This window comes from Pholis gunnellus, assembly GCF_910591455.1.
Source record: "Pholis gunnellus genome assembly, chromosome: 8".
Classification (NCBI taxonomy): Eukaryota; Metazoa; Chordata; class Actinopteri; order Perciformes; family Pholidae; genus Pholis; species Pholis gunnellus.
Genome location: NC_136534.1, coordinates 5,845,243 through 5,857,887, shown reverse-complemented (window position 1 = coordinate 5,857,887; position 12,645 = coordinate 5,845,243). Strand labels below are relative to the sequence as shown.

Sequence of the window (12,645 nt, the reverse complement as noted above, 5' to 3'; positions counted from 1 at the left end):
GTTACTGAGATGAATTGGCTGAAAGCAACACATGAACTGCACCACTTTTCACCAGGGTTGTCTCATTTTCTTTCTACAAACAAGAACTTGTTCCACAAGAATAATTAGAAAAGATGATGAACTCCCTCCCATAGCAATTCTACACATAATGGCTTGAACGTCTTCATTGAAGGGCCATTGAAGCCCTCTCTGCCGTCTTCAAAGCCACCACACTCCATTGATAAAAACAACACTTTCACTGGAGTTCCTGGTCAATCGCTCGGTTTCTTTGTGTGACTTTGATGAATCTGAACTAACCCTGTAAAACACCAAAGTCACACAGTAGGTGTGCAGGAGTGAAAACTTAATGTCAGCGTTTAACATGTCACCCAATATCTTCTAACTTGTGCTCTATTGTGTCTGCCACAGGTGTACAAATGGACAGGGGACAACATGTTCTTCATGAAGGGAGACATGGACTCCTTAGCGTTTGGTGGAGGAAGGTGAGCCCAAGAAACCAGTTCTAGCAGCATTTGTTTTAGTTGAATCTAATGATACAGTATCGTTAATTAGGGCAGCTAAATGAAATATTTCTATAAGTTGTGTTAACTGCATCAGAGAACGTAGCCGCCGTTTGCTGAGTTTGTTCTCTTCTCCTCTAGCGGTGAGTTCGGCCTGTGGCTGGACGGAGACCTCTACCACGGCAGGAGTCACTCCTGTAAAACATTTGGGAACCCCATGCTCTCAAAAAAGGAGGATTTCTATGTTCAGGACATAGAGATCTGGGCTTTTGAATAACAGGACAGTGCACCACAGGGAAAAAAAAAAAAAAAACAAGTCCTGCAAAGGGCAAACCGAGGGGTCCTCCTCCTTTAGAACAATGGCAACGCCCCAAACCTAACTGCACATCACCAGGGCGCCCCGGGCCGGAAGCCAGCTATCAGATGCTTGTTGTGCGTTACTACTGCAGTTATTACGGAGCTTTTTTTCTTTGTGAAAAATTACCTTTGTGTGTATCTTGTTACAGCCTTGTGCAGCGTCTTTGCAGAGTAGGCGGAGTGTGTGTGTGTGTGAAGCAGTGGAGAGGATGGTGGCGGGATTGTGGGATGAGGTTGTATCGGTATGAAAATGGGCCATCGGGCCTTGACGAGGAAGGGATTCCTCTCACCTGAGAGGTGGTGAAGATGATGGCGGCTGAAGTTTGGGACTGCTGCGAGGAAAGGAGAAACCGCCCCACTGGCCCGGAGAGTGCATCTGAACTTCACAGAACCTCAAGGAGTCCCCAGCACCCTCTCAGACCCCCTAGAACTTTGTTCATTCAGTAGGTTGTTACTCACGGTGCCGTCGGCCTCGGCGGGGAGAGACCCAGTTAGAGGGAAAGAAGCGAGACAAAAGCTGAACACATTCCATTACTCTTGACGGTGATGGCTAAGTGTCACATTTACGTTGTGATTTGAGGTAAAACAGCGATATACGAATCCCATCAGCAGCAGGATACGATGACACTAGACTCAGAGAGGAGATTTGCCAGGTAGGGGGGGGGGGGGACGTCAGTCTTTTTAGAGTGGGGGGGGGTTGTCTTCTGAGGCTCAACTATAGAGTATTGTGTATTGTAGTCCATCCTGTCGTTCACCGTCATAGCACACCATCTGAAAGCACATAGCTATAATCAGATCACCCATCGTCGTAACGTTCTGTTCAGTGGGTGTACATGTGAGTCCAGCTAACACCGGCTCCTCTCGCAGGACGCTGGCTGTACTGTTTGTAGACAGTAACGTGTTGCAATAGATTTGTGGAATATGCAAATAACTGTCCTGTGACCTCAACTACCCGCGGGCCGCGGCACTTTTGCCGCCACCTGTCGCTCTTTCAAGAGAGAAACTTGTAAAGCTTTTACGTCTTGATACACGATCGCTTTTCTGGGGTGTCAGTCGAAAAGCCCGAGACGTGGTTAACTGTTTTACATGCATATATGACAATTATATATTGATATATATGATTATATTATGGATATATATAATCATATATATTTTGCTGTTAAGTGTGACAGTGATCTATTTGTGCTGATATTTCAGCTGTTACAATATAATGTATATTACCCTGTAAATTAATGTTCAAATAGTAGATTTGTTCCAATATATATATATATATAAATACACAATGCTATATAAATATATATATATATATATATATATATATATATATATATATATATATATATATATATATATATATATATATATATATAATAAAGTGTGGATTGGTGGGTTGCTTCTAGCACTTTAATCTGGTGTGAAAGCGTCAAGGCCAGGTTATTATATTCTCTTAGCAGTAGCTGTACAGTACTTTTTTGTTTAGATCCTAAAGATGTTAACTGTTAGTAGAAAGCTTGCTGCTACCAATATCAATAAGGGTGAGCCCTAACGCTCTGTGTCTATAAAGGGGGGTTGAAGGTGGTGAAACATGGCAGCGGGGCACGTTTGTCTCCTCGTGCGGCTGTCAGGTGAGCCTCCACCGGTACAGGTAGGTATTCCACCTCTGACAGGCAGGCGATGGCTGAAGGGACGCGTGTACAGTACTTCACTCCCCCCCCCCCACCCCCACAAGGAGCTTTCTCCCCCCTTTCTGGTCTTCCACACCAGTATTTGTGTCCTTGTGGAGAGTCACAAAGAATAATATGGATAATTCTTCCAATTATTTCACCAGAATACAATGTATCAGTGATGTATAAATAACAATAAAGCTGAATTAATTGTTGTAACCTGGGATGTTTTAGTTTTTATTTTTGACCTATTTAGCAGTGCTAAATTGAACCAAATGAAAATAAAAGTCAACGGTAATACAAATGCAAAAGATCAATACATTTATTTTCCAATGAGTCATTAAGCTGTTAGCTGCTCTGTAGGTTGGATTTAGTTTCATTCTTAAGTGATCCACTGCTTACACATGTTTGAATTATTTAACTGGGCGGCTCTCTTCAAATTAAAGCAGCAATGTGACACACACGACTGTAAACTGATGTGATAATGCTCAAGCAAAAAGCACGTTTTAAAATGTAGCCGAGCGGTTGCAGCACATGCCATAAAAACACGTCAACGTCTGGCCGAGGGACCTTTGCTCCATCACACACACACTTTTACAGCTGTTTTTTTTTTTAGCTTTTATACTGCACAATTTAAAAGCTAATTTACTTCATTAATTTTTTAATAGCATTTTGAAATTGATCCGTTTATTTATTGATTGTAATCACTCACCGAAGCGTTTTTTATTTATTCCAGTGGCAAACTGCAGGTTCCACTCATGCTGCACGTCCTGCAGTACGGTGGGTTTAGGACGGGGTTTGTCTCGGGTGTTAGAATGAAGCTCAGCTACTTTATAACTGAGCTTTGTTTGATGTTTAGACGCAAGAGTCGGAGAAACCTCTGAATCTCTTTATGCCAACTGTCAAAACCAGGATATATATTGAAAGTCCTTGTAGGTTTGTATCTGAGGAAGATCACATGTTACTTCAGTGACCTTGAAAGAAGCCTGATTTTCTTTTTTCCATATGAAAGTACACGGTGCCACTCAACGTGGGTCTTTGCTTGAATACACACTTCATGGAGAACTCGTTGATCAACATGTTGGTAAAGCTACAGCGTAGAAAATGTGTGAAAACTGTGCTTTAATTGAAACCAATTCAGATATTAAAAGCTGCAGCAAAAGCCTAATACCAAACTAATTCTGAAAACTTGCAATTTCAACAGTTCCTCATGTTCCAGTATGTTTCTCCTGAATTTCAATGCTAAAGCACAGCAGAGCAACGTAATCCAAAGCAGAGCCTCCATTCAAACACACATCCTCCATCTGTGAGTGAGCGCCATCTAACGGTCGCTTTTGTTAGTGTTTGTCCTGCAGGGTTACACTTAGTTCACGTTACTAATGACTGGTATATAATAGCCTATTGTCAGATATTTTATCAATAACAGCTGCTGTAATAAAAACAGATAATTCTTGTCTGTCATGTAGGATTTATTTAATGACCCATCAAGCCAAATGCAGACGCAGGTAAACGCAACAGTGGTGAATTACATGTGAGGACTTCCTCATCTGTGTCAGCTCAGGACAAACGCCGCCTGAGCTTCATCCGCTGACTTGGTCCTGATGTGAGCTCCTTCTGCCTCAGGTCCCCGTCAAACCCAAACTTCCCCCAGGCATGCTGCGTCAGGCCTTTAATGACACCCAGCAGGACTACAATAGTGCAGGGATCATTCCTGAGTTCTGGGATGATTTCTTTTTTTTGTCAGCTGCACTGTCAGCATGTTTTAGACTGAGTATGGAAACCAAGACATGTCCCTTATGATACATGAAAGGAGCAACGGTATCGGGAAGGCAGGAAGTGATCATTACTGTAAGAATGTGTGTGGTTTGAACAGATAAAGTGAAGCAGATATTTTCCTCAACAAAACCAGGCTGAAAATATACTGAATTTCTGTATGAAATATAACATAAGAGAATAATTCAGATGGCTTTCTGTTTTATACCATCCCATCATCAGTGCATTAAATTAAAAAATGATGCATTCTTGTAATACAATATATCATTACATGCGGATTCCCGTATTAAATACAGCCAAAATTAGCTCATCAGGACAATATTCAGCAGAAAAATGGCTCTATTGCTAAATCATTATTATAAAAATCAGGTGCCATGTTCCACATAGCAGTTCTGTTGGGCAGGAGCAATTCCACAGTATTAAATGTTCAGGAACAAAGGGGCTACACCAAGGCATTGTTCAATAATATGTCCAAATTGAAGTAGGACATTAAGACGATGCCACCTTCAGTAAGGCAAGGGCACACTGTGGAAAACAGTCAAATGGTTTAGTACGGCAACGGTGCTTTCTTCAGCAGGAAGGGAACATGAAAAATACAGGTGTCCAGGTGTAGAGCTCTTCAGTACACCAGGTACTTGAGCTCAGAGTAGATGAGTGGAAACATGACCGTGCAGGCTCGGTACAGGATGGCTCCACTCTTGAATAAAGCTCGAGGTTTGGTGCACCAAGACTCTGACTTGAAGTTGACGTAGATCGCGTACATTGCCACGGCAAAGAAGTGTCCAATAAGGGTCATGGGTTTGGGGGTCAACCTGGTGAAGATCACAATGTCATTAGGTCTTTTGTATTTAATCTTGTATTTAAAGGAATAGTTTTGACATTTTGGGAAATACAAGATCGACACCACTCATGTCTGCATGATGAATATGTAGCCAGCCAGCGACCGACTAGCTTAGCTTAGCACCAATACGAGCTCACTGGTCCTAGCTAAGAAATTGTTCAGCACATATTCCCCCGTAAAAGTACACGTGTCATTTTTACACAGTTAACAAACGAGATACAGCACAATTAGGGAGCTTTATCTTCATGCTAGCTTTAGCATAGCATGCTTGGAGTCTTGACATCAATGGGAGGTTGCAAATGGAAGAGAAATAACGTGTGAGCTTCTGGGGTGCTGGTAGGTGGATTTTGGAAATAGCCAAGCTAGTCACATTTACATTAATGCTAGGCTAAGATAGCCGTCTCTAGTTTTACATTAAGGACGCAGACATACGAGTGTGGTATCAATCTTCTCATCTAACTCTCAGCAAGTAAGCAAAGCAAAAAGCTTATTTCCCAAAATCGAAAACTATTCCCTTAACCCAAGACTGCATTCCATGATGCCATGTTTGAAAGATTCTGTCTATCCTTTTACTGTGGAGGACATTATGTATTGCTTACACTGAGAGGAGTCCAATAGGCCCAGCAATGCACTCTCCACCAAGCTTGAAGTACTGGAAGCAGGCTTTTCTCAGCTCTTGAAGAGATTCTGGTTAACACAAAACAGGCACATGATGAGAATCAAAATTAACATTAAGTGCTGTTTAAAATAATTGTAGATCTTTACTTTTGTAATGGCAAAATAATAATCATTTCTAGTCTACTGTCATTGTTTTTAATGACACAGAGACTCACTGTCTGTGGCTGCAAACAGCTCATACAGGGCTTGGGCCAACACATTCACCACGAAAGAATGTGATGACTTGCGTTCCCAGTGGAATTTTTTCTTTGCCTATTGAGAAGAAGGAGAAAACAAATCTGTGTAATATTGCAGTCGCTCACCCATAGCAGGGGGAATAACAGGACAAGGCAAATGGGATGTAGAAGAGGCTCCAAATATAGCTTCTACTTGCTGTCATGCACTTACACAGGCCTTATTGTTTTCATACAGTAGAGTGTTTTTAATAACAGTTTTAATGTGAATGCTTTTACGGTTATTGGGTTGTCAGCATAAAGGATGTCTAGTCACTGTGTTCACCTGCAGCATAGCCCCGTCGTCGTAGAGATCCGGGATGTTTTCGAGCAGACTTCTCCAGATGCGCACGTCATTGAGAGCAACACTCATCCCTCCTCCCGTCAGAGGGTGCCTCATGTTGTAAGCATCACCCAGGAGAAGCACGCCTGCAACCGACACACTGCTGTTTGTCTCTCATACAAAATGTATACCAGTTGTTGTCAGCTTTTTCCCCCCCCGGAGCTCTTGTAGTAATAAAATCCTCCAATTAGTGCCAAACTCAGTGAGCAAGATGGCGTCTGGAGGATGACTTCTAGTGTTTCTCTGTGCTTTTATTTGTGTGTGTTTAAGAGTGCCGTTGCTCATTACACCCACAGAGCTCACTTGTGTTACTACTTCAATCCAACACCCCCATTCACACATACAATCAGTGTAATTTAAAGGAGCAGTTCACTTTCTTGTCGAGAGTTAAATCAGGAGATCAATACCACTCTCATACATGTGAAGCTACTGTCAACGGCTAGTAAGCTTAGCAGGAGGATTAGAATCAAGGAGAACCAGCTAGCCTGGCTCTGTCGAGGGGAACAAAATAATAATTACCACATTATACCTTCTATGGCGGTATAACAGAGGGTTGTGTGCTGGGCTATTTCTAGGTTGGCCACTGGTTGTCTGGTAACCTCCCAGTGATGACAAGCTTCAGAAGTGCAGGTAGGCTGCATTTGTTGCCTTTGGACAGAGACAGGCTAGCTGTTTCTCCCTTGTTTCCAGTCCTTGTGCTATGCTAAGCTAACTGGCTGCTTCATAGCATGGCTTAGCTTAGCATAGCACAAAGACTGGAAACAAGGGGGAAACAGCTAGCCTGTCTCTACTCGTACATCTAAAGCTCACTAATTAACACATTGTAGCCTACTTTAGTTAGTTACTTTAATTATAGCCAACAGCCGTTTAGATTAGCTTAGCATAAAAAATGGAAACAGCTAAACTGTATCTGTCCAAGGGTTTTTAATCTGTTTAATCCTACGAAAAAAGTATAAAAACTACAACTTGTTTTTACACTGTGGGTTTAAACAAATAAAATACCATTGGACGGATCCAAGTTAGCTGTTTCCATTTTTTATGCTAAGCTAAGCTAAACGGCTGCTAGCCATATCTTCATATTTACAGCACATCAATTGTATTGATCTTCCCATCTGACTCAGCAAGAAAGCTAATAAGCGTATTTAGTAAGGACTATTCTGTTAAATGTAACTATTGCTTTATCAGGTACAAAAACAAACATGTATTTTTAAATGTATCCATATAACATAGTACTACAATAAAAAGGAAAGCATGCATTTACAGCATTTTTCAAAACGCAGACTAATTACAAAATCGCACTTTAATTAGTTTCATCATACAGTAATGACCAAAGTGGTGCACTACTTTCCAAGACATGCATCGTACTGTTCACAAGCTGAAATCAGTTCAATCGATCCCCCCCCGGCCATCTCGAACAACACTTCAGTACCTGGCTTGTTGACAGGGGAGGGAGGGAGGAAGCTGGCAGGCATGGACCTGAGTCGATCGTTCTGTAGTGCCCCCATGAAAGGCTCCTTTAAATGCTCTGAGGGAGAGAGAGGAAGAGAGAGTGCATGCTGCCGATCACTCAGAAGGCTCTGCGGATGAAAACCCAAAGGTGCACGCTGGGCACATGCACAAGAAAAAGCCTTTTCTTTTGGTGTCTGAATGTACGTTTATTAATGCATCAGTGTGTCTGACTCTGCCATTTCCGCTGGACCTCTGTCAAGGTTACCAGAGCTGATGCTTTGATATAGAGGCTTTGATATTTCAGCTGAATAGCAGAGCACAGCGTGAATGTCAAATCCTTCAGCAGTAGCTCTCCTGGCCACACATGCGCACACACACACACCAGCCCAGGCAGCAGTCTGGATATGTTCCTACCTACCAGGACGTCTGGCATCACTGCCATTATTGCAAGCTTTTATCATTCATCACGCACAGGCCAAAGGTCATTTTTCCTTCGAAATAATAACATAAGAATAAAACCTCAGGGACATTTTCAAAATGTATCTCATGTGTCTTTTACCTGGCAGCTGAGGGTATATCTTCTCGGCCATGTACTCTGAGAGGTTGCGAGGCATCTCCCCTCTGATGTCCACAAGCACTCTGGTGTCTGAGGAGGAGATCTGGTAGATGAGCACCGGGCTCGGGTTGGCCAGCACCAGCTCAGCATGGTTGGCTTTAAACTGGGGACAGTCCTGCGGGAGAAGTGCAGTGAGCCGCTGTGATCGACTGGATTTAAAAACCTCTTGTTTCAATCAATACTTGGGAGACTTTTTATTTCTCTCGAGGCAGCGTTTCAAATGACTGAAGGTTCATTTGTTGGGTTTACACACAGTAGTGATTTCCCAAATCAATCACATATTACATTTTAAATGGCATGTAGTAAGTATTTATTGTCAAAAGTATCAAAGATTTGAACATGTAAGGGTTGCAACTCATGATTATTTTCATTATTGATTTATCTGCTCTTTATTCTCTAAATGAATTGATAATTAATTTTGAATATCAAATATCAAATGTGGTGAAAATGTTCATTATAAAGGAACTATTGAACTATTCACATTTGAGAAGCTGGGACCAGGCAGTATTTAACAATGTAAAGGCTTTCCAATTCATACAGTGCAGTGGGACGATAGCATCGGCTCCGTGTGCTATTTACCTTCATGAGGCATCCAACAAAGTGAGAGGAGGTGTGAGCTTTCCCAGAGACCAGACTCTTTCTGAATTTAGAGAAACAGCCGTCAGCCACGACAGTCAGCGCAGCATGGATTTCCTACAGGACACAGATTCACACAGTCATCTACACCATTTTGCATTAAACGGACTGTTTCTTTCCATTAGGTGAGGGGTGGGGGGGGGGGGAAGTTGAACACAAGGTTCTACATGTGCAGCAGAGCCTCCTCGTCTCACCTTGATGTCTCCAGTTTCTTTATCCTTGTACTGCACTCCGGTTACACAGCCGTCCTCTTCCTGCAAACTGGTCACGATGCCTTCTACGATTCTGACACTGGGGGGCGCAATTAGGTAGTTAGAGACATCGCCTCCACATGTCAGAGCAGCGTGACAGGAGAAAGCTACTGGAGCAAGATTAATGCCTATTCCAAATATGGTCAGGATGCAGGATTTTGATTGACAAACAAGAGCTGTCCAGGCTGTTTTAGTAAACCATCATTCTCTTAAAACATAGTATTACATTTAACCAAGTACTGATATTTGTGTAAAGTCCTCTGAAATACATCCTATAACTTTGTAATTTCACTAGTCATGTAGAACATGAGAGCTCTTTTTGAACAAACTAGTGATGCAGTTTGGCTTTACAGGGCAGAATAAATGAGCAACATGTGAACAACAGATTTTTAATTATACTCTTGTTCCCTTCAACCCTCAGTGCTGTCAAAAACAATGCCATCCAATTAGCCAACTGTCAGTCGGCATATGGACTCTGTTTGGGTGTGTGGGGGTGACTCTACTCACTTTGGCTGGGCCAGGGCGGTTCTCCTCAGGCCCATGATGAATCGACCGTGATGGAAAGCGCGTCCACACTTGGTTCTGTCCTCCCCCTCCGGGTAGGGGATCTCCACCTCTGTGCTGCTCTCCATGTCGTGGATCACATAGCCGCTCACCAGATGGGCATCCAGACCCTCCACTGAACCTGAAGGCAAACACACACACACACACACACAAGCAACAGGTTAGTTTCACAACGCGCAGTCATTGTTCACTCACTCTGCTACTGTTTACACTCGGCATGTGTGAATCAGCGCATGCAGATGAAATGGAACCCGGATCTGATATCTTGACTGAGTGATTTAAACCTGTGTCTCCAGAGTGTTCAGGGCTGTACCATTCCATCAAACGCTATTAATCTAGATGTATTTTACGTCATTTGATACACATTTTCACAAATTCATCACAACATATTTGGTACCTTTATTGAAAACCGTGACTTCGAATAATTTGATATTGTTTTCAACATTTTACCTGCAAGATGGAACATTTTGAAACGGGGATACTGCATAAATATTACAGAACATAACTTACTTTATAACAGGAATATTAATGTTGTATTAAAGGAAGTCATTATAATGTAGGATGTAGTCCCTATGAGCATTTAGGTCAAATCTAAGGAATTCCTCATGAAGCATAATTGCATTGAGATTCTGCCGTTCATTGGCAAAATCAATATGCTGAAGAAATAGTTGTAGGCACACGTCATCTCCCCACTTAGATGTATACAATTTACAGTGACTTAGTCCAAATGGGTTCATTTGTTATCTGGACGATTCATATAAGCAGAGTTAGGATAGAAACCACTGAACCAGAGAGCCACTGAAAACTTCAAACCATATTTCATCCTATATTTCCTATTTAGTATTAAATAAACTTCTTTCGGCATTATTTCATTTTAGAGTGTAACACTAATCTGATCTGCTTCATCAATCAAATCTGTGCAGGTCAGGTTTGATTGAGAGCGCTGCCAACATAAGCAAGCAGCCAAACAACAAGATTCAAATATTAATAACTGTGATTGGTGCACGGAAATATGTGACATCAACTTTTCAAACTGAGCCCTGCCCAAAATACAGAAACCAAAAATAAACTCAAGGTAGTGTGTTCATGTAGTGTGTGTGTGTTCATCGCTCATAGTAAGAAGCTGGTTGGGAAAATATGTTTTTTCTTTAACCTAGAATTTCATTATTATGCAAAAAAGAGCTGACTATGAGGCAGAACTCCCTGATGTATATACAGTATATATCCATATATTATATATATATCCATATATATAATATATATACACATATACATATATATATATATATACATGTAATATAATATATATATACACACACACACATGAAGCAGCCCCCATCACTGACTGACCTTCCAGTCCCAGCTCTTTTAGTGCCCTGAATCCTCCAGGCTGCAGCAGCTCCCCCACTATCCTGTCAGGCTCCTTCAGGTCCCTCTCCACCACCGTCACCCTCCTCCCGTCCTTGGCTAGGACGGCCGCCAGGGCAGAGCCCAGGACCCCTGCCCCAACTATCACCACGTCTGGCTCCGGAGCCACTGAGGGGCCCCTGGCTGAGGCACTCGGTGAGGCGGAGGAATCTGCATCTACTCTTTTCCTTGTTCTCCGGCTCTGGAAACAACCGAGTGGAGAGTCTCGTTACACCCAGGGTAAAGTCCAAACTGAACTACTGAGAGGCAAACATTGGAAAATTTAAATTTGTTATACTTCATCCAATAACCTGCTACGTCTCTCTCATTTCAGTTGTGGTCTTTATATATACAAATATAAATACATTAAAGCACTTTACTTCAGAAATGCTAGAATACAATTTGAGAAAATGAAGTCATGAGTGTTTTTTCCAGGGATTAAGATCACAAATTTAACATAAATGACTTCAGTTAAATGAAGAAAAACCCGATCCTTAGTCCTTAGGCTTTTGTATAGTCTTTGTCTCCCTTTGTTCACAGTATACATACATGACATGTAGCCGAACGAGTTTTCTTACCTGTGTGCAGCTGTTCTCCGCCTTCTCGCTCCTCTGTGTTGAAGTTTGGGGGATTAAATTGTTGATAACAGGTAAAAAGGACAAGAGGCTCAGAGGCAAATGTAACACCTGAGAGACTCTGAGCTTCTGCATGTGAAAGTACCTGACATACGACAGCAGCAGGCCGACTGTCAGAAATAAGGCTGCGGCCATTAGAAGCTCTTTGTGAGCGTAACTCAGTACTGTGTTGGATTTTTTGTAAAGGTATGTGAAGCTGGCTATTCCCAGGAAGGTCCACATCTTTCTGGATTTAAAAAAAATAATAATTAGATGGTGAAAGTACTGAGAAACCGGTTTTCTTTTTATGCTGACAGAAAATTACCACGCAATTAATAATTACTCCTCATATTGTTTCTCTGGTGCTCCAAAAAAACGAGTCAGCCTACCCAAAACAAAAGGTTACCCTTGTAACTCATGATAAGTTGCTCCCAGACGGTCGGAGGGATGCTGCTGAATATTTTATGATAATGAGAAACGCGCACTACTTCGGATTCGGTGGGTTGACGTCCCGCCTCCTTCACAGCTCAAACCTCCAATCAGAAGCGACGTGCCGGTGAGCAGAGCTCACGCTATCCGCCCATTGGACAGCCGCGCCGGACCCGGGCCGCCCCTCGGCCGCTGATTGGACAGTCTGCTGGCAGGACGGTAGTATGATGTGATGTCAGTGGAAAGGTGCGCGTTGCATTCATCTCACAGACCTAGAGACTGAATGAGAGGGGTCCTGCTGCAAAGATCGT

General features: G+C 42.4%; 2 protein-coding genes across 3 annotated transcripts in view; one reads left to right on the top strand and one right to left on the bottom strand.

The window, feature by feature from the left end:
- oxr1a (oxidation resistance 1a) overlaps positions 1-2,139 on the top strand; it is an 82,484-nt gene extending 80,345 nt beyond the window's left edge. For both annotated transcript variants that reach the window (XM_079164852.1, XM_079164851.1), the window contains exons 14-15: positions 409-482; positions 642-2,139. In XM_079164852.1, coding sequence (XP_079020978.1) covers positions 409-482; positions 642-777 — 210 coding nt within the window. In that variant the 3' untranslated portion in view covers positions 778-2,139. The remainder of the gene's footprint in view (positions 1-408; positions 483-641) is intronic.
- Positions 2,140-4,887: 2,748 nt separating this feature from the next.
- Positions 4,888-12,277, bottom strand: sqlea (squalene epoxidase a). The gene is made up of 11 exons (XM_079165153.1): positions 11,870-12,277; positions 11,235-11,493; positions 9,828-10,005; positions 9,264-9,360; positions 9,013-9,126; positions 8,377-8,548; positions 7,798-7,893; positions 6,312-6,454; positions 5,969-6,065; positions 5,735-5,822; positions 4,888-5,106 (listed from the first exon to the last, which is right to left on the bottom strand). The coding sequence occupies exons 1-11, from the start codon at positions 12,146-12,148 to the stop codon at positions 4,914-4,916; spliced, it is 1,716 nt and encodes a 571-aa protein (XP_079021279.1). The 5' UTR covers positions 12,149-12,277; the 3' UTR covers positions 4,888-4,913.
- Between the last annotated feature and the right edge of the window lie 368 nt (positions 12,278-12,645).